Source organism: Aspergillus flavus, chromosome 1, assembly GCF_009017415.1.
Source record: "Aspergillus flavus chromosome 1, complete sequence".
NCBI classification, from domain to species: domain Eukaryota; kingdom Fungi; phylum Ascomycota; class Eurotiomycetes; order Eurotiales; family Aspergillaceae; genus Aspergillus; species Aspergillus flavus.
This window is the reverse complement of record NC_092406.1, coordinates 2,474,956-2,496,417: the sequence shown is the minus strand read 5'-3', so window position 1 is coordinate 2,496,417 and position 21,462 is coordinate 2,474,956. Positions and strand designations below refer to the sequence as shown.

The following is a 21,462-nucleotide window of genomic DNA, read 5'->3' as shown; positions in this document are numbered from 1 at the left end:
CTGACAACGTAGCTCGGATTACCTTCTCGTTAGGAAATACAGTGGTAATTGCTTCAATCGCTGGATTGGGCACAGTCGCAGAGTCGATAACGCTGGCTTTACAGTAGGAGAGGAGAGGTAGTGAATCGTACTGTTGGAGATCGATCGTCCAGATCTGGGCGTAGCGCTGGCGCTTAGGACCGGCGGGGCATAAGAAGGAAATCTCCAAAAAAAGGTGTAACAGAACAGGAACACAAGATAGATCAGATAAAAGCAAAAGGAAATAATGGAGTTAGCCGGCCCACAACGACCAGCACCTTGCACCCGCAATATCAAAGCAATCTGGGACGAATTGTGTTCAAGGATCGCGAACTGTTATGGATCTCCAACTGTATGTCAAGTCAGGCCGTACAGTCGGTTACGGTAAAGTAAGGTTTACTAACACTGGAGGTTATGCGGGCGACTGGGGTCGGTCGGGACTCGTCACGTGAAGAAAACACGGCTGAGTCAGCGCGTTCGCACACAGAAGCGGCTGTGGTTGGGATTTGTTCTTTTTGCCCTAAAACCAGGCAAAACGGGGACGACCAGCAGAAAATCAGAGCGGCTCTCTCACTCTCGATTCCTCTCCACCCCCATCGCCCTCGAAACGCCCCCCAGCAATCATGGCGCCCAGTTTCGATACCCTGTCCGAGCAGGATCTCCACGAAGAGGAGGAGGAGGAGATTGACTTCTCCGGTGAGTGCGATTCTTTATCATTCGTCTCTTTTTAGGTCCCGTGCCCCTCTTCGCTAATACCGCTTTTCCGATTTTTAGATCTCAAGGAGCAGTTTGAAGTGAAGCTCGAGGAGGGCTTGGATACATTTATCGTCATCGATGGACTCCCGATCGTGCCGGAAGAGAGCAGACAGAAGCTTATCAAATTCTTGCTGAGGAAACTCAACGCGGTCGGCCACACCTCCGAAGATGCCGTTTTCATGCCAACCAACGACAAGAACATGTCCGAAGGGTACGTACCGGGGAAATACTGGTAATGAACGAAGGAAAGGTTTAATGTTTCGTTTGTGCAGTTTCGCCTTTGTCGAATATGAAACCCCCGAACAAGCCATTGCCGCAGTCAAGCAGCTGCACGGAACACCTCTCGACAAGAAGCACACCCTTGCCGTGAACAAATTGATGGATATTGATCGCTATGGTCGTGAAGGACGCATCGATGAGGAATATAAGCCCCCAACTGTCGAACCTTTCAAGGAGAAGGAGCACCTCCGCTCATGGTTGTCCGACCCCAACGCCCGTGACCAGTTCGCCCTCTACCGTAATGACAAAGTTGGCGTGTTCTGGAACAACAAGAACAATCCGCCAGAGAACGTCGTCGATCGTGCTCATTGGACACAGCTCTTCGTTCAGTGGTCCCCCAAGGGTACATACCTTGCATCCGTCCACCCCCAGGGCGTGCAGCTCTGGGGCGGTCCTGCTTTCTCGAAACAGAAGCAGTTCCCCCATCCGTTTGTTCAGCTCGTCGAGTTCTCGCCAGGTGAGAGCTACTTGACCACCTGGTCTTCCCGCCCCATTCAGGTTGAAGAGGGTCACCCTGTCTTGTCCTTCGAAGAGGATGGAAAGAACATTATCGTTTGGGATATCGTCTCTGGAAAGCCTCTGCGTTCCTTCGTTTCTCATGATCTCGCCGGAGGCCCTGTTGAGGGCGATGCTGCCCCGAAGAAGAAGGTGCAGTGGCCCGCTTTCAAGTGGTCCGCTGATGAGAAGTACGTCGCAAGAATGCTCCAGGGCCAGTCTATCTCTATCTACGAGTTGCCTCGGATGAACTTGCTGGGTAAGACTTCCGTTAAAATTGATGGAGTCATGGACTTCGAATGGTCGCCAGCAACAGTTACCCGTGATGGTGTCAAGCAATATGAACAACTCCTCTCCTTCTGGACTCCTGAAATTGGTAGCAATCCCGCAAGAGTCGCCTTGATGAGCGTTCCATCTAAGGAGATTGTACGAACCCGTAACCTGTTCAACGTCTCTGATGTGAAGCTGCACTGGCAGTCTCAAGGTACCTACGTTTGTGTCAAGGTTGATCGTCACTCCAAGTCCAAGAAATCGATGGCTACCAACCTTGAGATTTTCCGGGTGCGCGAGAAGGGTGTTCCTGTTGAAGTTGTGGACAGTCTCAAAGACACCGTGATCAACTTTGCATGGGAACCCAACGGTGGACGTTTTGTCCTGATCACTACGGGTGAAGCCCCCAGCGGTGCTGCTGTTCTCCCCAAGACCTCTGTATCTTTCTTCGCTCCTGAAAAGAAGGGCCCCCAGGCTGGTAACTTCAAGCTTGTGCGCACCATCGAGAAGAAGACGAGCAACGCTATCTACTGGTCCCCCAAGGGCCGTTTCGTCGTTGTCGCCACAGTTCACTCTCAATCGAACTTCGATTTGGACTTCTGGGATATGGACTTTGAGGGTGAAAAGGCTGAGGGTGAGAAGGATCTGGCCGCCAACCTCCAATTGATGAAGACCGTGGAGCACTACGGTGTCACAGATATCGACTGGGATCCTACAGGTCGCTACGTTGTTAGCAGTGCTAGTGTGTGGACTCATTCGGTAAGACCCCTGCATCGTGCCTAGTTTGATTAAGAATTTGTTACTAACATCTTTTTACTAGATGGAAAACGGCTGGAACATTCACACTTTCGCCGGTCAGACCCTCGCTGAGCACCCTACCGATAAATTCAAGCAGTTCGTTTGGCGTCCTCGCCCACCCACTCTTCTTAGCAAGGAGGAGCAGAAGCAAGTGCGCAAGAACCTCCGTGAGTACTCCAAGGAGTTCGACGAGGAAGACAAGTATGCTGTCGACATTGCCAACACCGCCGTTGTCGAGACGCGCAAGCGCGTTCTCAACGAGTGGGTTGCCTGGCTCCGCCGGGAGAAGGAGCTCATGGCCGAGGAGAAGGATGCGTACGGTATCCCCGAAGATGCAGACGATGCCAAGGTTGCCAAGGACGCTCCCCCTGTCTCCGAGGACCAGGGCGAGGCCGTTGTCGAAGAGATTGTGGAAGAGATTGTGGAGGAGAACGAGGAAGTTATCGGTTGATTGGGTCATGTCTTTCGTATCTAATGTCACTTTCTATTTTATTTTCCTCATTTCTACATCTTGCCTGTCGATATCCTCACCCTCTTCTTCGAAGCGCCGCCCGCTTCTCCTCCTGTGAGCTTGTTTCTGTGATCCGTTTGGCTTTGTTCCAGCCCAAGGACGTTTGGAACTTCAAAAAGTGAATAGATGTGTATTGCGTATCTCCCAACTGGAGTGTCATGTGCGCAACAATGGTAGCATGAGAGATGACACAATAGGCCGGCATATTGCAAGGCTAACGAAGTAAGATGTTCTTATATAAATCTTCGTCAGTTGGTGTTTGCAAAGAAACAATTCTTCTATATTATTCATTGGCTATCCAAACATACCATCATCTAGCCCATTACCATCAAAATCAATACTCCAACCCAGACCCAAATCCACCCACAAGCCATAAACGTTCGATCCGCGCCACTCGCCCCAGTACTAGCAGGAGGGCTTCCAGAGTCCGTCGGGTACGGTCCAGAATACGTACTTGCCGACTGCACATTCACTCTAAAGAGCCCATTCTCACCACCAGCAGTCCTACTAGTCCCCATCACATTCCCAGGCGGCGAATACTCGCAAACAACATACCATCCCTGAGCCCTCGTATAGGACCCCGTATCCCCGCGCTTCTCATTCTCGTCAGTCCCGTTGCCGTACCCGCAGTCAATAGCCGCACATCCAACATCTGTCGTAGCCCTCCAAACCAACTGCGTAAAATGCCCCGTCTCTTCGGTAAACCCCGTCGGTTTCTTGAAATCGTACATACGACGTTCGTCACCCCATGCGAAGACCGCGGCTGAGGCATTCTGGTATCCGAAGGCGAGGTTCTCGCCATATGGACCGTGCTATATATATATCTTTCGCATAAGTACAACGAACCCTTTCACTACTTCCACTCCCCTCTGTACAACATCTCAACCAAAAAAATAACACAGAAAAGACAAACAGATAGATAGAGCAGGAAAGTAGGACGTACGGAATGTTTCCATTTACAGCCCTCGGCCCAATCTTTCGCATACCGAGTCAAGGTCTCGTTCCAGACGAGATCGCTCGCGTTATGCTCTTTGCGGTAGGTGTTGCTCGATGAGAGAATTGTGTCTCTGAATACCTCAGGTGATGTATAGGAAGGTGGGTGTGGTGATGTTGGCGTTGCTGTTACCAGAATTGTTGTCTGGATTGTTTGTTGGGTGTTTGCCAAGTTGGCGAGTATGAGGATGAGCATGAGTTGGAGACAAGGTGTTGAGCATCGTATGGGATTGGTGTGTTTGAAAGATGGGATGATAAACATTTTGTGACTCTATAGTCTTCCTTTCTTTGGGGGAGTTGGTCTTCCGTTCTAAGGTGTCTGTATGGTTGCGGGCTGTGGTGCTAGTATGGTTGATCATATACTATGGCATGACTCAGTTATGGAGCCACTGGGGAATGTGATTAATCAGGTTTAATAGCAGTGTTGAGGAAACCAGTAGATCTGAAACCGTGTTAGATTAATTAGATGAGTACGTGCTTTATTCGTAGCATGGAGTCAATACTCTGCACTTCAGTTATGGGATTTTGGACCAACACCAAAAATAACCTCAGGTAAGACCACGATGAGATGACACATATTCCCTGCAATCGGGCCTTTTTATAGGAGAAAGTTGCTGCAGGTGAGATGGAGGCTTGAGAAACGAGTGGCCGAGAGGTGTTTGGTCACCAAATAAACTGCTTCCACAGCCGCTCACTGACGTCAGGCTTTTTTCAGGCGCCAATATTTACTACGAGAGAAAGTAGATAAAATTTCCGGCAGAAAATAACTCAAGTCTACGTCTAGAAGAAAACTATATCGGCTATATAATTGCTAGTGTCGTTGAAATCGTAGTTTCCGGGCGTTCCGGAGCCCTATAGTAACATATCCAGTTGTCCACCGATGTATATATGCAACGCGAAAATGGGGTATTTTCCTTTAAATTTACAGGTCGTAATGCCGTGGGTATATTCGAAAGTCCCGTTCATCACATAAGATTGCACCCAATCCCATACATGGCTCGTTCCACATCTCGTTTCACCTGATACCAATCTGCCCGTCGTTCGGCGAACTCGCACACATCTTCAACCGTCCAGATGCCTTGAAACCGGCCCGAGTCTGCGATAATAGTAGCGAGCTCCTTAGCGTCCGAAGGGTCGATTAGATAAATCTGAGAAAGTTCCCGAAAAGCTTTGAAGTAGACAAGAAGCTCATTGTTTTTGAATCTCTGAATAAATTTGAAGTAGTGGTTCATATCGCTAGGCTATGTCAGCGAGGCAATGCCATTAGGACCTAAGATTAGGACCTAAGAAAAGTAGCCTTACCTGATGAGTTTTAAGGATCCCTCAACGCTAATTCTTTGACGTTTCAAATGCTTGCACAGGGCAGTAAAAAGACGCAACCCAATCTCTTGGTTAAAAACGTCAAGTGTGCTCTTGTCCGTACTCCCAACGAGCATTTGGGTATGCGAGGAAACCACATCAACCACGGCAACTGCCGCTTCAGACACGCTTACATCCATAGTTTGCCGGTATGGGTCTGTGGACACACTCGGGTTGAAGTCTGTCGCTAATTGTCGTGTCGCCAGAATGTAGTCTACTTCCTCCATGAGAACATCAATTCCTTTATTGAGTCCTGCAGCAACCCGTTCATCGAGATTCTGCTCAAACTTCTTCTTCTCTTTAACAGCGGGGTCAACAAAGTCGTTACGATCAGTCAGCTTCTTGCCAATGAGTTCTTGCTCATAAAAGACATCGATCATCTGGAGAATGAGATCACCAACATTCACGAGCTCCAAGAAGGTCACTAAGGGTTCAACACCCGACTGATCGCGCTCTCCTTGTTCGCGAGGACGATAATTAGATAGATGGTCGACTGCTTTATTAAAGCCGACAATAAGATGACGATGCCCTAGAATCCGTACCAGGGCAACAAATATCGCCTCACATTGCTGCTTCGCAAGGGCACCGGTGTCCCCTCCGATCTGCACAAATTGAGCAGCTCTCTCCAAGCCCGACTTTGCAGCATGGACTAGGCTCAAGGCGACTTCGATGCTGAACAGGGAACGGATGCCTTCCATTTTCGATTTCATAATAGCGGCCTTGGCTGCAAGTTCCGTGGTAGGCGCTTCGGTTACAGGAGTTGTAGGCATGGAAATGGTCGAAAATCGGTTCTGGCCCTTCAAAGCCGAAGCGTCGCCAGCAGAAGTCTCCTCGTCAGACTTTGACTCATTTGTTTTGGTCCCTGAAAAGCTCGGAAGAAGGTTGACGGGGGCCATGATGACTTTCTTGAAGGAAGTCAGGAAGTCCTTCTTATCGGCTTGTCTATTTATATTTGACATTAGAAATGACTCCGTCGAGGCAGCCTGTTCAGAAAGCTGTCTATCCCACTCATCCACTGCAGCTTCGGAGCATTTCCGAAAATGGTCCAATTCCTCTGCAAGGTATAAGTCCATATGCGGCTCGTATACTTTAGCAATGACATGTTCCAAGAACTCTTCGAAGTTAACAGCTGAACTTTGAATTGGTAACAGGGTATCAGAGAGATTCATGCATTGGGCGAATGTGCTCGAAACTGCGGTCAAATAAGATTCTTTGTTGATACGGTGCAATTCATCAAATATCGCGGTCAAAAAAGGGTACAGCACATCTTGGCCGACCTTCGCAATGAATGGTAACGCAACCTTCAGCGACGGGGGAAAGGCGCGATTGATGATTGCAACTTCTTCATTGTAAGCAACACTCAGACGGGTAAAGAATGCCTGCGTCTGGTCAAGCTTAACGCTTTGAGATGATGCATCAATGCAGTCCCCTGGCTTACCATAGTCCGACCTTCGCGTGACAAGATGGTTATGGTGGATAAAGAGCTCAACAGCTGCAGCCCCACCGTTCAACGTATAGAGAACGTGGGCATATTGCCGCATTCTATTGTCGATGTCTTCGGTCTCGTAACCGTGTCTAAATTCCTTGATAGCGGCTGTTTCAAACATTGAGATAGCTTCCTGCAGGTGTGACAACCTCTCATGCCAGCCCTCCGTCAAGTCACATTTGGCAAAAGATTGTAATTGAAATAGAATCCGAGCTTGGTGCTGTGGGTCGGTATATTTCTTAAACAGCAAATTATCTGGAGAGGCTCCTTCAGTGGTAATATCGTTGTAAAAAGGCGCAAGAGCAGCATGAACCTTGCCGTACTCATTGCGAGCTTCCCCGCGCACTGATCTAACCTGCTGTAATGCCCCCAAGACTGAATCATCTTCCAGTTCGTTCGATTTTCCAGTGGTAGCAGGTGTAGACAGCGTTATTTGATCGAAGCCATCAGACAGTGTTTTGAGACTTATTTGAGGTTTATTTTCCGTGCCTGCGCCCACGAGAGATGATCGCTGAGATTGCTCGGCAGCTTCTTTTTGCCTAACGCTCTCAACATCCGCAATAGTCCCAAATGCTTCTTCAACGTGTTTCCTAGCTTCCAATTCGTTCCAGCAGCCCATGCGTCTCAGCCACTGTACCCATCTTGTGTCATCGTAAGCGATCTCGCGCAAAAGTTTCGACGATCGTGCTACTCGAATCAGGTCGACTGGGGAAAGATAATCTAAGACTGAGGACATGATCTCTGCTACTCGTTAGCTATACTGTATATTGCTTTTTCTTCGGCCAAGGTCGAGCATACCAGCTGGGAGGGCAGCCCTGGAGACTTCGTCCATGGAGGCCATTCTGACCGAAGCCAGCACGTCCCTGCGTGGTTTCCCACCGACTCCGGTCCCATTGCTCACTTTCGGTGGCATCTTGGCTTCTATAGTTATGCATCGAAAGAGAGGAAAGATCCTTGGATTCTCGATCGAATGGGTATTGCCGAAAGCTCGGACGGCCAAAGCAGTTCCCACCGACTAGTTGGCTCCGCGGGGCAATGCACACGATTGAGGCAAGAACTGAGACTATCGTTCTAAATAGCAACAACTAGGGTATATGTTTATAGGTAAAATAACTCATCGTGAAAAAAAGCGCCCAGACCTAATGTACGGACCATTGATGTCTTGCACACCCATGACTATGGCGGTACTTAAAATGGACCCCAGAGTTTCCAATGGATCGGCCGGAGGCTTTCCGTTTCCGGTGAACCAGCCATAAGGGACCAACTCCACGTGATTGAGGGGTCTACAGTAAACAAATGACCGGATTTGAAATTGTTGACTTATATATCAAATGGAAACATAAGTTCCGGTTCGTATATTCAAATATGATCAACGCTTGGATGTCGGTCCCATAAAGAAGGGAAAACCCATTGCATGTTCTTGTGATGTTGACAGATGAGAACCACGCTTAATTGGCACGGAGGATTTATTTATACTTAGTAGATAGACTTTGTCACCGTCGTGTGCATCTCTCTCTTTGTATAATGAACTTTGAAATCGGAATTGCAGAACTGAAAAGTGTCAGGCTTTCTATATTGATAATAGTCTGGTAGTAACATTGGAAGGTGGCAGGCTGGTTTTTTATCATCCGCTTCGGCGGATACGGCTCGCTGGTTTATCAATTGCATGTAAGAGGGTGGACAAGACTGTGCATACATCCTGTATGTCCTCTAAGCAATATTACGCAAACTTAAAGTAGGTCAACTTAGTCCTAGTTGGTAATGAATGAATTCAAAGTTCTAGTACCACTTTGCTGGTCATATGGAGAGAGATCTGGGCGGTGGAATGTCGGTATACTGTTGGTATATTGTTGTATGTCACGGGAAAAGGCCTACTGAGCTACAATTTCCATGACTACAGTTGAACCCAGCCCACGCCGTTTCTTCGCCATATTGTTTTAGTGTGTACTCTCCCTCCCCTGGTTTTATCCTGCTTTACGATAACTCCCACGCAACATAATCTTTGCTAGCTGTTTCCCCTACATAATGGAAGTCTTTCAGCAGCCAATCCTACATGTCGAAGCGCGTGTCAAGAACAACAGAGATGGCATCATTATTCGCACTGATCTGGTACTTTACCCTTAGTGTACCTGCCGTGAATCTCTCGAGGGTTGCAAGACTTAAATTAGCAGATTAGGGAAGAGGTCACAAAATGGCTAATAGCTAATTTCGTGGTTCTCAGCCTCGGACAGGAAATATCTTCCTTTGGTACGAGTGCCTCCTCGGCGAAAAGTTACAAACAGTCACTAATAATAAATCAGAAGGCCTGAGCGACTCACATGCTCAAGTCATAGACTCTGTGGTCGTCACCGAGTGCTCGGGAGAAGATATGGAATCCGGCGCATATAGACTCCAACAAGTTGAACTTGATGTCCAGGCGTATCAGCTTCGCGCGGCATTCGAGCAAGAAAGCTCCCAACAAACCCAACCTTTGGAGGAATCCATGGACAGCAAGGACGAAGATTCAAAAGCAAGGGTACTCAACCTACCAAGCAGGGAGCTGGACGGACTATGGGAGTCGTATGATAAGTTCGATGACTTGATATATGTGTGATATTAATTCAAATGTGTCGTAGATTGCTGTTTGACCAGCCGCTTAAATCTATGTTGCTTCGTGCAATCACCAGGATGGGTGAGGACTTTAAAGAGTGATTGCGGTTTAGTAACCTCGGCTAACTGCTCCTTCTAGTATCATACTCTTCTCGGAAACTCAACAGATGGACGATCAACTGGAATAGATTAATTCTTTTGTGGGGACCGCCAGGAACAGGAAAAACAAGCATCTGGTGCGCTAGTCAAAGCAGTCCCGAGTTATTCGAAGCTGAGATAGTTTAGTCGTGGCCTCTCTCAGAAACTTGCAATACGCATTGGAAAACCGTACCCGCAGAGTAAGCTGGTTGAAATAAACGCTCACTCACTTGGTAGCAAGTTCTTCGGTGAAAGCGGGAAGCTGGTAAGCAAGACCTTCGAGAATATTGAGTCGTTGCTTGAAGAGGAAGAGGATACCTTTTTCTGTGTGATCATCGACGAGATAGAAACACTCGCGGCTCGAAGAGAACGAGCGCTGGGTGGGAACGAGCCATTCGATGCTGTACGTGCGGTCAATGCACTTCTCACAGGCTTGGATAGATTGAAGACACATGCCAATGTTGTTGTAATTTGTACGAGCAACTTGGTCACGGCTCTGGTAAGTATTCCATCGGATCAATCAACAATGCACGTTCTGAGTCCGAGAAGCTGATGAAATACATCGCAATTGCGCAGGACCAAGCTTTCCTCGATAGGGTCGATATCAAGCAGTTCATACCATATCTGTCCAACAGAGCTATATACGGAATTTACAAAGAATGCCTGGAAGAATTGAGTCGGTGTGGGATCATTGAGGGAACCTCGTTTGATGTCGTTCAAGTAAATCCCGAGAATCCCCAGACGGCACTTCAGTATGTGGAGCAGGCTACGGAGATTCTACTGCTACCTACATTTGATGAGATGCTCCTCAACTATCAGATGTTCCCGGACGCTGTTCCCAAGCAGCTTGGTGACGCAGCATTGGAGAGCATGGTGAGTAATAAATGCCCCTTTTCGTTTCTTTCGCAATGATTACTGGGTATACGTTACAGAAAAGCACTCCTAACGCTCTCATCAGAATCTCAGTGGGCGGACTGTTCGACGACTACCTGCTTTGTCTTTAGTGTTGTATAGTAAGCGTGCCCGATGTAATACTCGGGAGGCCGTCCATGCTTTGCGTACGGGGATTATGTCGGAAATTCAAGCCAAGGCGGAAGCACAATGAAGGGCAAGACCACACAGAAGAAGAGGACGTGGGGTATGAGATTCTCATATCAGCAATTGGCGTAGGACATGGGTCAATAAGATCTTCAAGAATGCAGTACAAGAAAGAGAGACGAATTTCGAACAGGTAATGGCATCATTGTAGTTGTCGGGTTTGTTTGGCTGTCATCATGTGGCTGCTGATTTATGGATCGAATTTTGTTGTTCCGAAAAGTCGCGGTTTTCACCGAAGGTAGTTAGAGCCGTGGTGCCAGCCAATCAGCGGAAGGGTTTAGCCAATTCCAAACCCAAGAGAAACTTGACCGTCCGACAACCTCAACTTCACCTCCAAAAGCACATTCTCCAGTGCGCACCACGACCCCCTCCCCCTCCCCTCTCCTTCTTCCTGGCTATTGTGCCTTCCTGATTATCCATTGATCAGAGGGTTCTTGATATCATCAGTATGCTGGCACGTACTGTCTCGCGCAGCGTGCCCTTCCGGGGTATCGCACGGCAGTCCTTGAACAGAGCATCCACGGTACGCACTTCTCTGATATCTGACGCCCATTGGGCTCTAGATACGAGGGCAATTGTTTTAGAATTTGTTCTGGAGGCTTTTGCAAGGGCTCACCACTGATGAATTGTCCAGCGTGCGTCTTCTTCCGCCGCCGGTGCCGAATCCGCCAGCTCCCCCTTCCACCTCACAGTCACTGCGTCCGTCGCAACCGCCGTCGCCGTCGGATCCGCCGCCTATCTCTATGGACAGGAAGCTTTTGCATCGACCCCTGCTGAAGAAGGGTGAGTGGATTGGTTAGATATTGGTCGAGCTTGAACACCCATTTGTCCTCTCCGTTGCCCCGACCGAATCGTGATCTCAGCAGCTGAGACCTTGATATGGCTGACACATCTGAATTAAAGGTTGCACCCTACCAACTACCCTTGGGAACATGCCAAGTGGAACAAGACCTTCGATCATGCGGCGTGAGTACTCCTAGAACTGGATCGACCCTTCTTTCGAACAAAAGGAAGTTCTTGCTTACATATTGTCCCTCAGCCTCCGTCGTGGTTTCCAGGTCTACCGTGAAGTCTGCGCTTCCTGCCACTCCTTGACTCGTGTTCCCTGGCGTTCGTTCGTTGGTGTCATGCACACCGTCGATGAGATGAAGGCCATGGCTGAGGAGAACGAATACGACACCGAGCCCAACGACCAGGGCGAGATCGAGAAGCGTCCCGGAAAGCTGTCGGACTACATCCCTGCTCCTTACAAGAACGAGGAGGCTGCCCGGGCTGCCAACGGTGGTGCTCTGCCCCCTGATCTTAGCTTGATCGTCAAGGGCCGTCACGGTGGCTGCAACTACATCTTCAGTCTGTTGACTGGTTACCCCGACGAGCCCCCAGCTGGTGCCACTGTCCAGGAGGGCATGAACTTCAACCCTTACTTCCCTGGAACCGGTATGTTTCGGAAAATTCCCTATGAATTTTGATTAGTCTAACCATGTTGTAGCTATTGCCATGGGTCGTGTCCTCTTCGATGGTGTTGTTGAGTACGAGGACGGCACTCCTGCCACCACCTCCCAGATGGCTAAGGACGTTGTTGAATTCCTCAACTGGGCTGCCGAGCCTGAGATGGACGACCGTAAGAAGATGGGTGTCAAGGCCATTGCCCTCCTTACCGGTCTCTTCGCTGTCAGCGTCTGGGTTAAGCGTTACAAGTGGTCTCCGATCAAGACAAGGAAGATTGTGTACAGCCCCCCTGTCTCCCGGCGCTGAATGATACAACGGACTATATGAATTGCAAAAAGTGAGAGATCGGCGGCCAGAGAACCTTGAAAATAATCGACCCCAGCCTTATTAGGTTTGGTCACGTCGCCGTCCCTTCATCAGTCGCTCTTATGTATGGTCTGGCCTCTGCTTGTTTTGTTAGATGTTATTCAGGACACCTGTATCTGTACCCTAGATATTTTTCTCCTTTGAAAATCTTGTTTGAAGACCCAATGTCACTATTTCCTTTGTCTACTTTCATATACGAACATGCTTCATTACGCGGGTAGAACTCTTTTGCCTGGAGCGAGGTAATTTTGTCGATGCTGGCTTCGCCTCGGCAGTTGCCATTGTTGCATTCCAACGATAGTCGAACAGTTCTAAGGCAGGTATGTAACAAAGGAGGGTCGGGAATTGTACTTAAAATCTAATATATTCGGGTCTTGGATCGGTCCTGATTATATATATAAATTGATAATTAAATCATCTATCCTATTCTAGAGTTCGTTCACCATCTCCAAAAAGCGGACGAAATATGGTTTCGTAAGAACCCCACATTGCGGTTATTATGATATCCGACAGCTTCATCAACCAATGCGGACTGCGACCATCCGGACCGGCAAGAATCCTTGAGAGTCTGAGCATCAGGAGCATAAGTGGACCCCACGTTACTAAAAATATCGACTTGCCTATCTTTTGACGAACAGTTGTAATACGATATGTTGGTACTCGAGAGAGATGCGTTCGATAAGAGACAGGGAGATTATGCTCGGCTGCCCCTGTGAGGATCAAATTAAGGTAGCGAGCGGATGGCTGAGAGTAGCCAGGCTTCCGCACAGCGGGCCCAGATCGCGGGACGAATGAATGTGTTCGCTGTGCATAAGCGCGCCGGGATATCTCGTCTAGGCTCGTGACAGGAGCGAGAAGGGTATGTGCCTTGAACGGTTTTGATTCTGGACAGTCAGGAATAGGCTCGGTTGGGTCGTAAGATTCAGCGAATGGATAGCAGTCTATAACGATGTCCTTGTATCCATTCCCGCCTCCTTCTGTCGCTATTATGCGAGCGTAGTCGGTAAGAGTGACCTCGTACACAACACCGACGAGAGGATCATCGGGTAGATAATCATGCTCTCGTTGTGAAATGAGCACCGTCTTTTCCGATGTTAGATCGCCTTCCAAATCACTATCTGTGATATCGGCTGTATCCGTTCCCTTGCATGAGGCGTCGCGGAATTGACTCGCTGCGAAGCAAGGCTCGAGGTACGGTAGTCCAGGGAGATCGAAGGTTAACCGTAATTCAGGCACGATGACGTTGATCTGAGAGAGGGGTTTAATGCCTCGCATCCCCAGGAACGTCTTCGAAGCCAGATTTGAGCCATAGGCTAGGTATAGGACAGTTTCCTGCGGAGGATACGGTTCGCTTTGGTCATCGTGTCGACTGAGAACTTTAGGTAGGTGTTCGGTAAGGTGTTCGTCTCTCTCGAGGGAATGTTCCGCGACTGACGCTCGCCGTCTGTTAGATGTTGTCTCGGGAAGGTGACAACTCGTCGCTTCGGATGTTGTATTCTTGCTGCGGGCCCCAGGAATCAGTTCCCATAACCGCTCGAATGTGCCACGTATTGATGAGGCTGATGGAACGACGACATCAGAGCCATCTTCCTTGAGCTGATTTTCAGGATATGATACACCCATGTTAAGATAACCTGCTAATGATCAATTGAATGGAGAAATTGTGATATAGGAAACCTCAGCCGCAAGGCGAGTCCGCTACAATTTAAGGGTTAGTCAACCTCGTGTCGGGGAATAAGCAGACCAATCATCATGCCGTCTGGCTATCATGCTTCTCCTTCCACGTAAACACTTAATGGCCTATTTTGTGTCCAAGGATGGATATTAGAGTCGGGGCGCGGAGCGAACGATTGCCGACTCGGATCGGATCTTTCATAGACCGTGCTTGATTACAATACCAGACAGATCACATTGGTAATCAAGCTCATGCCTCGTTGACTCTTCTCCTGAGAGAATTGGTACGAATAGCAGTCGCGAACAGTCCGTAAGTAATGGATATCGAACTGGGTAAATGATAGCTTAAATAGTATGGAACTTCCAATGAGCTGCGATGGTGCCATCTGCGCTACAATGTCAAAATCTGGGGTTTTATGCTTATGGTGTGTTGCACCTCTTGCAAGGGTTCTTGGCAGAGGGCCCTGGCACTTGCCCTCTTTTAGTGGATCCGTCCAGTAAATAAAGGACTCCTCTTTCTATCCTCTCACTAACAAAGTTTTCAAACAAGATGGTGTTCAACAATTGTGCCCAGAATTTGCAGACACACAGGTCACAAACTTAGCGTTTCGTCAAATATTGACACTCTAAATATTGGAAAATATACAGTAGTTCGGGCGAAATATGTCTGTAAGATATGGGACCCTTTGATAAATTCTGGTTCTTCTATAATACTGGGTTGGCTCTGGTGGATACATAAGTCAAGCTCCTGAAGCTCATGTCTTCTAAATCATAATCAGACCTGCGACGAGCCAGGCTCTGTTGCGCCTTCCATGGAAACCTCACAGAAGAACGTTCAGCGGATGCTGTCGTGAGTGAGAGTTTGCACTTTGAGAAGCTCTGTAAGTCCAACGACTCATAGGACCTTCCCAAATTTGTTTGTAGACTTAAGTTTCCTGTTTGATTGACAGGATCATGTGATGGCACACTCACTTCTATACACACACACCAGCATTCTCTATGACAATTACCCTTATGGAAAGGACTTTTCATTCACAGGTTTCTATCAGCTCATAAGCACAAAATGGAAACGTGTTTCGGCGCAGACAACGATGACCAAAACTCCGTTTATATGGCAGAGCTAAACTTAGTCACTCAACTAAGAAATGCAGCTACAGAAACCGAAGGAGATGTGGGAATACAGTCAGTGCCACGGGATCAGACGTATCTCTATGTTTCATCGCTTAACAGTATGTAGTTTTTCGGGTGAAACGGTTGAGCACTTGTTACGCGATGAAACCCCTCTAGAGATCAATAACGTCAACGAGATCGAATTGAGCGTTTCAACAACAAAATCCAAAACTCAAAGATCGTCATCGGCCGTGGTGTCTCTGGACACGGCAGAGGTGGTAGTAAGGAAGTCCAAGCGCATTTCTGAGGCGAGGGCCCGGTCCAACGAGTCAGCCGCAACTGCGAGCCAAAATAGGCAACTAATGAACAGGAATAAGCCAAGCACCTTGTCCTTTAGCAACAGAAATAACCCCCAGTTGTCTAATACGCAGGAATCGTTGATTTTTCATACTCGAAGAGCCTATAGAAGGGTATATGCTGCCCATCGTAAGGCAGCCGTCGACTGGGATGAAGACCTGCGCCCGAGCGGCGAGTCGGAACTTAGCAAGGGAGACGAACTTACACCGGTGTCTTCGCCGACTTCTGGAAAAAGAACAGCATTTTATAAGAAACCGGTTATGGACCAGAAAGGGATCCGCGAAGCAAGCTCTTCTGCTGGGAATCGCCGGAGGCCACTAGCACAAAGGACCGGCAGTGCTATTAAGGAAAGAGGCTGTATATCAAAGGCTGTATCTTACGACGTGAGCGTCAACAAAGCGATTGAAGTGCCTGGATATAAACGTGGGCTGAGGAACCTCGAGAATATTGGAATCCGAAATGAAGACCACAGTAGCTCATCGGACAGTGAACATTCCGTCTCTGGAAAATGTGCAACGGATGATGGTAATCTCATTGAGATCTTAGCGAAGGGTGAAACTTCTTGGCTGAAAATCGAAGAGCATAGTCAGCATGCGCCAGTGCCTAACCTCGCCGTCCATAGCGGCGACGATCATGGGGATGATGCACACGCTCATGTCACAGATTCTGATGCTTCTGGGCCCTCACAAACACCTCCTAAACCTCGGTTACTAGGGGCAAAGCGTATAGGGAGAGGCCAGAGTATTGGTGGAAAGCTCGCTGCAGCTTTCCAACTAGAGGAAGCGTTATCACGATGTAAACGATATCATAACCATGGACATGATGCACCTCCTGATCGCAAGAGCCAGAGCAACCCTGAAGCAGCGACATCATCAGCCCCATCCATTGAAGTACCTCCTAGAGAAAAACTACTTGCTGAACCAATTTTATCAGAAAATGATGAGGATGAGGATGGCCACTATGTGGTCCCGCGAAGCTCAGATACAGATAGACTGAACCTTTTTATAGGCCAGAAACGCCCGGAAGAAGTACGGGAAACAAAGCAAAATAACAGCCAGGGGGTTTTAAGAGAGACCGAGATGATATCGGCTAGCATAGAAACAGTAGCCTTGGGTGACGGGCGATGGGAAACTAGAGCAGGAGCAGATGGATTCATGTCTCCTACCAATTCGAGACAAAGCCCACGTCATGCTCAACCACGTTGCGGAGACACCCCAATTATCCGATCTGACCACAGCAGTTCAATTAGCTCTAGCGAGGCGGCTAGAAGTAAATCGTGCAGCGGAAGCGACGAGAGTGCTCTTGGTCCTGAGAGTTCTGGTATAATGAGAGCAGTTATATCAGGCCACAGTGTCCCAGTTTCCACCAAATCTCTTCTGCCCCACGACAGTCAACAGGCGCAGGAGCGCACTGCGGAGCATCAAAGGACGACACCAAGAAAGAGTATTGTCGATCCATATGGAAGCCCACGACTCCTATCACATATGGAGAATAAACTTATAATTTCTGATGGTACGGTACATTGCGAAGGCCAATCTGGACAGCTGACACAAGATGTAAAGCAAAGCCCAGCTAGAAGCATTGTTGAAGAGTCTGGCTATGATGGAAGTATTGAAGAGAGTTTCGTTGAAGTGCCTGATGCTAGAAACACGCTGGCTACCACTACGTGTGGTGAGAGTTATGGCGTGCGCATAGGAGACCCGTTCGCACAAGGGCCCATTTTACCAAAGAGCTGTGAGGGCCAGACAAGGAGCGTCCGCCGGAATTTCTTTAGAGCAGCCTCAGAACCCCATAGGCAACACAGCCGAGTTGATATTGCGGGCCAGGGTCCATATCAATCCCTGTCGCAAGAAGAGCTGTCCTCTATTGATCCCCCCTGGGATACAGCGGTAACATCGAGCACTCATGCCAAAGCCCTCAAAGAGACGAATGGGGATACGAGCCTACAAGAACTGCAAAGGTATACACAGAGCATGTTACTCGATTCTAGTAATGTGAGTCAAATTGTGCATGATATAAAGTAGACCTAGCGCATCTGCTAATTAGGTGAAGCGTCTGAAGCGCGGGTTAGAAACTGAGAAGCAAACAGTCCATGGTGTCTTGGAGACATATCGCCGACAGTGCCACCGCGTACTCGATCAGCTTTTTGAGGCACAAGAAGAACGAATGAAACTATGTAAGCAGCAGATGAACATGATCAGAGATCACCATGCAAACGTCTGTCAAGAGTTAATTCATCGCCTGGAAGCCACCGAGCGGTGTGCTCGGAAGAGGACAAACTCGCAGTTAAGCTCAGAAGAAAGGAAGGCAAAAAAGCACAAAAGCGCTTGAAGCTAGCTGTCTTCTCATAGTTTGCAGAGTGCCGACCACGCCCTGAAGGCCCTGTTGCTGCTCCCTAGATTGGCTGTTTTATTATTACCTTGGAAAGACAACGGTGTGCATCATCGATAACCCAAAGTCATGCTAGCCCTTATTACTTTCCTGAATGGAGATCATGAGCACAAATGGAAGCTCTGAATTCCACGTAGGTCGTACTGTGCGATGCCTCAGAGGGCACTAGAGAGGATTTGGTGGTAGAAGTATCATTATGCTCCCCTGCAAGGATCGGCGTCGATGAGATGAGGCACGCAGTGAAGGACTTACGGATTTAATTCCGGGTGTTCAATGCTAGATAGTCAACTTGGTGGCTCCACCCTGTGGGATATACGGAATTAGAGTTGATGTGGGCAGCGAATGACGATCCAGCCAATGGAGTTGACCAACCTGAGGCATGCGCAAGGGTCCGATCAACCCGATTCACGTGCGAGACGTTGACCGATAAGGCAGGTATGACTCGTCACGGGCGCCGACATAGGAGTTCTGTTACCCAAGAAAAAATAGAAGGATCGTAAGATCTCCTTTTTTTTTTAAAAAAAAATTCTTAACTCACTTGTGTTTGTTATCATACCCTTCTTAAGATACCCCGTTCGGAGTTTCATTGCTTCGGACTCTTGTTCCTTTTCCTCAATTGCTCCAAGATAATCAATACCGTTTGTTTTCTCTCGGTGCCCCTCTCTACCCCTCTCAACATTTATCAATTGATCTCTGCAAATCTTCCCCCCGCCGCCCAACATGTCTGTGAGTCAATTCTGCGCCACGATTTTATCAATTGCCTGAACAGCTACTCAACCAATTGCACAGTTCTTCATCGAAAATCCCAATGTAGGGGACACCAACCATCTGGAGGACTCGAGAAGTAAGTCGATCTCCTAACTGCGCATTATGAAGTCGCATCACTCGGGGACGGTCGATCGCTAAACGTACGCAGTTCGAGGATATAACCCTCTGACACCCCCCAACCTTCTCCAACATGAGATTGCTATGACAGAGACTTCCAGACAGACGGTCTTGCAAGCCCGTCAGGAGGCTAGCGCAGTCGTTCATGGCACCGACACCGACAAGCGCCGTCTGCTGGTCGTAGTGGGACCCTGCTCGATTCACGATCCCGAAATGGCCCTTGAATACTGTGACCGTCTTTTAAAACTGAAGGAGAAATACAAGGATGAGCTTTTGATTGTCATGCGTGCCTACCTGGAGAAGCCACGTACCACTGTTGGCTGGAAGGGTCTCATAAACGACCCCGATATCGACAACAGCTTCAAGATCAACAAGGGTCTGCGCACATCTCGCCAACTTTTCGTCGATCTGACCAACAAGGGCATGCCCATTGCTAGCGAGATGCTGGACACTATCTCCCCGCAGTTCCTGGCTGACTGTCTCTCCGTTGGTGCGGTTGGCGCGCGGACAACCGAGTCCCAGGTCCACCGTGAGCTGGCTTCTGGTCTTTCCTTCCCCGTTGGATTCAAGAACGGCACCGATGGCTCTTTGGATGTTGCAGTGGATGCCATTGGCTCGGTCAAGCACCCCCATCACTTCCTCTCCGTCACCAAGCCTGGTGTTGTCTCCATCGTCGGCACCGTGGGTAACCCCGACTGTTTCGTCATCCTCCGTGGTGGAAAGAAGGGCCCCAACTACGATGCTCAGAGCATCGCCGAGGCCAAGGCCAAACTTTCTGCACAGGGCATGGAGCCCCGTCTCATGGTGGACTGCAGCCACGGTAACTCGCAAAAGAACCACAAGAACCAGCCCAAGGTGGCTGCTGTGCTCGCGGAACAGATCGCTGCGGGTGAGACCGCAATCATGGGTGTCATGATCGAGAGTAACATCAACGAGGGTAAGCTTTCCATTTCCGCTACGAGTGTTGGAGTCCTATTGCTAATTGTCGTCTTACAGGTAACCAGAAGGTCCCGCCTGAGGGCAAGGCCGGCCTCAAGTACGGTGTCAGTATCACCGATGCTTGCATTCACTGGGAGGACACGGAAGCTGTTCTTGAGAACCTCGCCCAGGCCGTTCGTACTCGGAAAGAGAAATTGGCGGTCAACAACTAGATCCACGCAAAAAGCTAAAATTTCGACTTAATTTTCTCAACTGCTTGATTAACCGAGCAGAGCTTATATTTTGAGCCATATTCTTCCGGTGTTGGAAAATGGGTTGGGCCATGATAGCGTTCTGTGAATAAAAGTACGATTCGGTTTCAATACATGGGATATGTTATACCATTGAACGAACACTCTTCCATCGTAATCAGCTACAACTCCTCCCGCAAGAATAAGCATAAATAATCTGACGATCCCGGATGCTAAGTGGCTAAGTGCCCGACATTACTGGGGCACGATGGATCCGACTAGTAGCTACATGACTTACCCCAGAAACCAAAGCAACCCCCAGACACTCTCCACTCCATCCTCTCACAATCCCTCTATATACAAAACTCAACATATCTCAACACCATAACAATGCCCACACACCCCTATTACTCTACCATGGCGGAGATCCCTAACTACATCCCCAACGACAAAAGAACATTCGAACTAGTCTCAATATTCGCCCTCACCTGTAGCATAATACTAACTATAACCTACGCATTCGTCCTCACCAAGCACCCTCAAATCTCCAAATCCGACCTCCTAACCACTCTCTGGTTCGTCCTCTTCACGTACACTCCAACACCCCAATCCAACCCAACCCATAACTAAGAAAGGTAACAATAAAAAGAAAAAAAGAAAAGAAAAAAGAAAAACAGGAAGCTTCACCCACCTCTTCTTAGAAAGCTACTACACCCTCAACTTTCTCTCCCTCCCCTCACAGCAACCGTTTGGAAAGAATACGGCCTAAGCTTGGGCCAGTTGTATGGGGATGTGCTGTATTATGCGAATGCGGGTTTTGAGAGTGTAGTCTTTGGGCTTGAGCATTCTAGGTCTAAAGGGGAGTATTTTTGGGGTTATTTTGTCTTTTTGAATGCTTTTTGGGTTGTGGTTCTTTTTGGTAGGTTTTCTTTTCTTTGGGTTATTGGGGGTGTTGGGTTGGGTTGGTGCTGGGTTGGTGCTGACTTCTCATTAGGGTTAAGGTTGTTGTGGGAGAGTATTGTCGATTGGCGATGTTAAGATGAGGGATGGGAGGAGGAAGGTGGTGTACGGTTTGATCGTCTTAGGGTTGATTTAGTTGGGTTTGAATTGTGGGATTAGACTGAGGTTGTGGGTTGTATTATGGATTATTGTGTTTTTATTAGATTATAAGAGGGTATAGAATTCTGGATGAATGCTTTTTTAGATATATGGTTCTTTAGATGAACTTCATTCAAGATGGAGAACGTTTATAGCAATGTTTTCTATGGTTA

General features: G+C 48.4%; 9 protein-coding genes across 9 annotated transcripts; 6 read left to right on the top strand and 3 right to left on the bottom strand.

The window, feature by feature from the left end:
* Nucleotides 1-641: 641 nt before the first annotated feature.
* F9C07_923 (translation initiation factor 3, subunit B) lies at nt 642-3,067 on the top strand (the record flags this gene model as incomplete). Its single annotated transcript, XM_041288511.1, has 4 exons — nt 642-714; nt 793-985; nt 1,047-2,577; nt 2,639-3,067. 4 exons carry the CDS (start codon nt 642-644, stop codon nt 3,065-3,067), a joined length of 2,226 nt encoding a protein of 741 aa, XP_041141012.1.
* A 374-nt stretch (nt 3,068-3,441) lies between these two features.
* Nucleotides 3,442-4,382, bottom strand: F9C07_2101818 (extracellular SCP domain protein Pry1; the record flags this gene model as incomplete). The annotated part of the gene is made up of 2 exons (XM_041288517.1): nt 3,442-3,939; nt 4,071-4,382. The coding sequence occupies 2 exons, from the start codon at nt 4,380-4,382 to the stop codon at nt 3,442-3,444; spliced, it is 810 nt and encodes a 269-aa protein (XP_041141013.1).
* Nucleotides 4,383-5,085: 703 nt separating this feature from the next.
* Nucleotides 5,086-7,878, bottom strand: F9C07_921 (putative secretion pathway protein Sls2/Rcy1; the record flags this gene model as incomplete). The annotated part of the gene is made up of 3 exons (XM_041288518.1): nt 5,086-5,356; nt 5,423-7,706; nt 7,764-7,878. The coding sequence occupies 3 exons, from the start codon at nt 7,876-7,878 to the stop codon at nt 5,086-5,088; spliced, it is 2,670 nt and encodes an 889-aa protein (XP_041141014.1).
* Nucleotides 7,879-8,606: 728 nt separating this feature from the next.
* Nucleotides 8,607-11,018, top strand: F9C07_1059614 (pachytene checkpoint component Pch2). Its single transcript, XM_071507450.1, has 8 exons — nt 8,607-9,074; nt 9,137-9,212; nt 9,266-9,524; nt 9,581-9,636; nt 9,694-9,790; nt 9,840-10,191; nt 10,269-10,565; nt 10,651-11,018. The coding sequence occupies exons 1-8, from the start codon at nt 8,991-8,993 to the stop codon at nt 10,795-10,797; spliced, it is 1,368 nt and encodes a 455-aa protein (XP_071365699.1). The 5' UTR covers nt 8,607-8,990; the 3' UTR covers nt 10,798-11,018.
* Nucleotides 11,019-11,103: 85 nt separating this feature from the next.
* Nucleotides 11,104-12,990, top strand: F9C07_2279253 (cytochrome C1 family-domain-containing protein). Its single transcript, XM_071510356.1, has 5 exons — nt 11,104-11,313; nt 11,425-11,573; nt 11,694-11,756; nt 11,830-12,227; nt 12,280-12,990. Exons 1-5 carry the CDS (start codon nt 11,239-11,241, stop codon nt 12,543-12,545), a joined length of 951 nt encoding a protein of 316 aa, XP_071365698.1. The 5' UTR covers nt 11,104-11,238; the 3' UTR covers nt 12,546-12,990.
* Nucleotides 12,991-13,028: 38 nt separating this feature from the next.
* On the bottom strand, nt 13,029-14,228 carry F9C07_918 (uncharacterized protein; the record flags this gene model as incomplete). Its single annotated transcript, XM_041284183.1, has 1 exon — nt 13,029-14,228. The coding sequence occupies one exon, from the start codon at nt 14,226-14,228 to the stop codon at nt 13,029-13,031; it is 1,200 nt and encodes a 399-aa protein (XP_041141016.1).
* Nucleotides 14,229-16,006: 1,778 nt separating this feature from the next.
* On the top strand, nt 16,007-18,145 carry F9C07_2061108 (uncharacterized protein; the record flags this gene model as incomplete). The annotated part of the gene is made up of 3 exons (XM_071508652.1): nt 16,007-17,740; nt 17,799-17,963; nt 18,098-18,145. The coding sequence occupies 3 exons, from the start codon at nt 16,007-16,009 to the stop codon at nt 18,143-18,145; spliced, it is 1,947 nt and encodes a 648-aa protein (XP_071365697.1).
* Nucleotides 18,146-18,926: 781 nt separating this feature from the next.
* F9C07_917 (phospho-2-dehydro-3-deoxyheptonate aldolase, phenylalanine-inhibited) lies at nt 18,927-20,173 on the top strand (the record flags this gene model as incomplete). The annotated part of the gene is made up of 3 exons (XM_071511868.1): nt 18,927-18,981; nt 19,054-19,959; nt 20,019-20,173. Coding segments are annotated over 3 exons (1,116 nt in total), but the record flags the coding sequence as incomplete, so codon positions are not given.
* Nucleotides 20,174-20,390: 217 nt separating this feature from the next.
* On the top strand, nt 20,391-20,919 carry F9C07_2137270 (uncharacterized protein; the record flags this gene model as incomplete). The annotated part of the gene is made up of 1 exon (XM_071509150.1): nt 20,391-20,919. A coding segment is annotated over exon 1 (236 nt), but the record flags the coding sequence as incomplete, so codon positions are not given.
* Nucleotides 20,920-21,462: the final 543 nt, after the last annotated feature.

Coding starts and splice junctions, on each gene's coding strand:
- F9C07_2279253 (XM_071510356.1), top strand. CDS start 11,239: ATGCTGGCACGTACTGTCTCGCGCAGCGTGCCCTTCCGGGGTATCGCA. Junction 11,757..11,829: donor AAGACCTTCGATCATGCGGC/GTGAGTACTCCT, acceptor ATTGTCCCTCAG/CCTCCGTCGTGGTTTCCAGG. Junction 12,228..12,279: donor CCCTTACTTCCCTGGAACCG/GTATGTTTCGGA, acceptor ACCATGTTGTAG/CTATTGCCATGGGTCGTGTC.
- F9C07_1059614 (XM_071507450.1), top strand. CDS start 8,991: ATGGAAGTCTTTCAGCAGCCAATCCTACATGTCGAAGCGCGTGTCAAG. Junction 9,075..9,136: donor TCATTATTCGCACTGATCTG/GTACTTTACCCT, acceptor TTAAATTAGCAG/ATTAGGGAAGAGGTCACAAA. Junction 9,637..9,693: donor TCGTGCAATCACCAGGATGG/GTGAGGACTTTA, acceptor TGCTCCTTCTAG/TATCATACTCTTCTCGGAAA.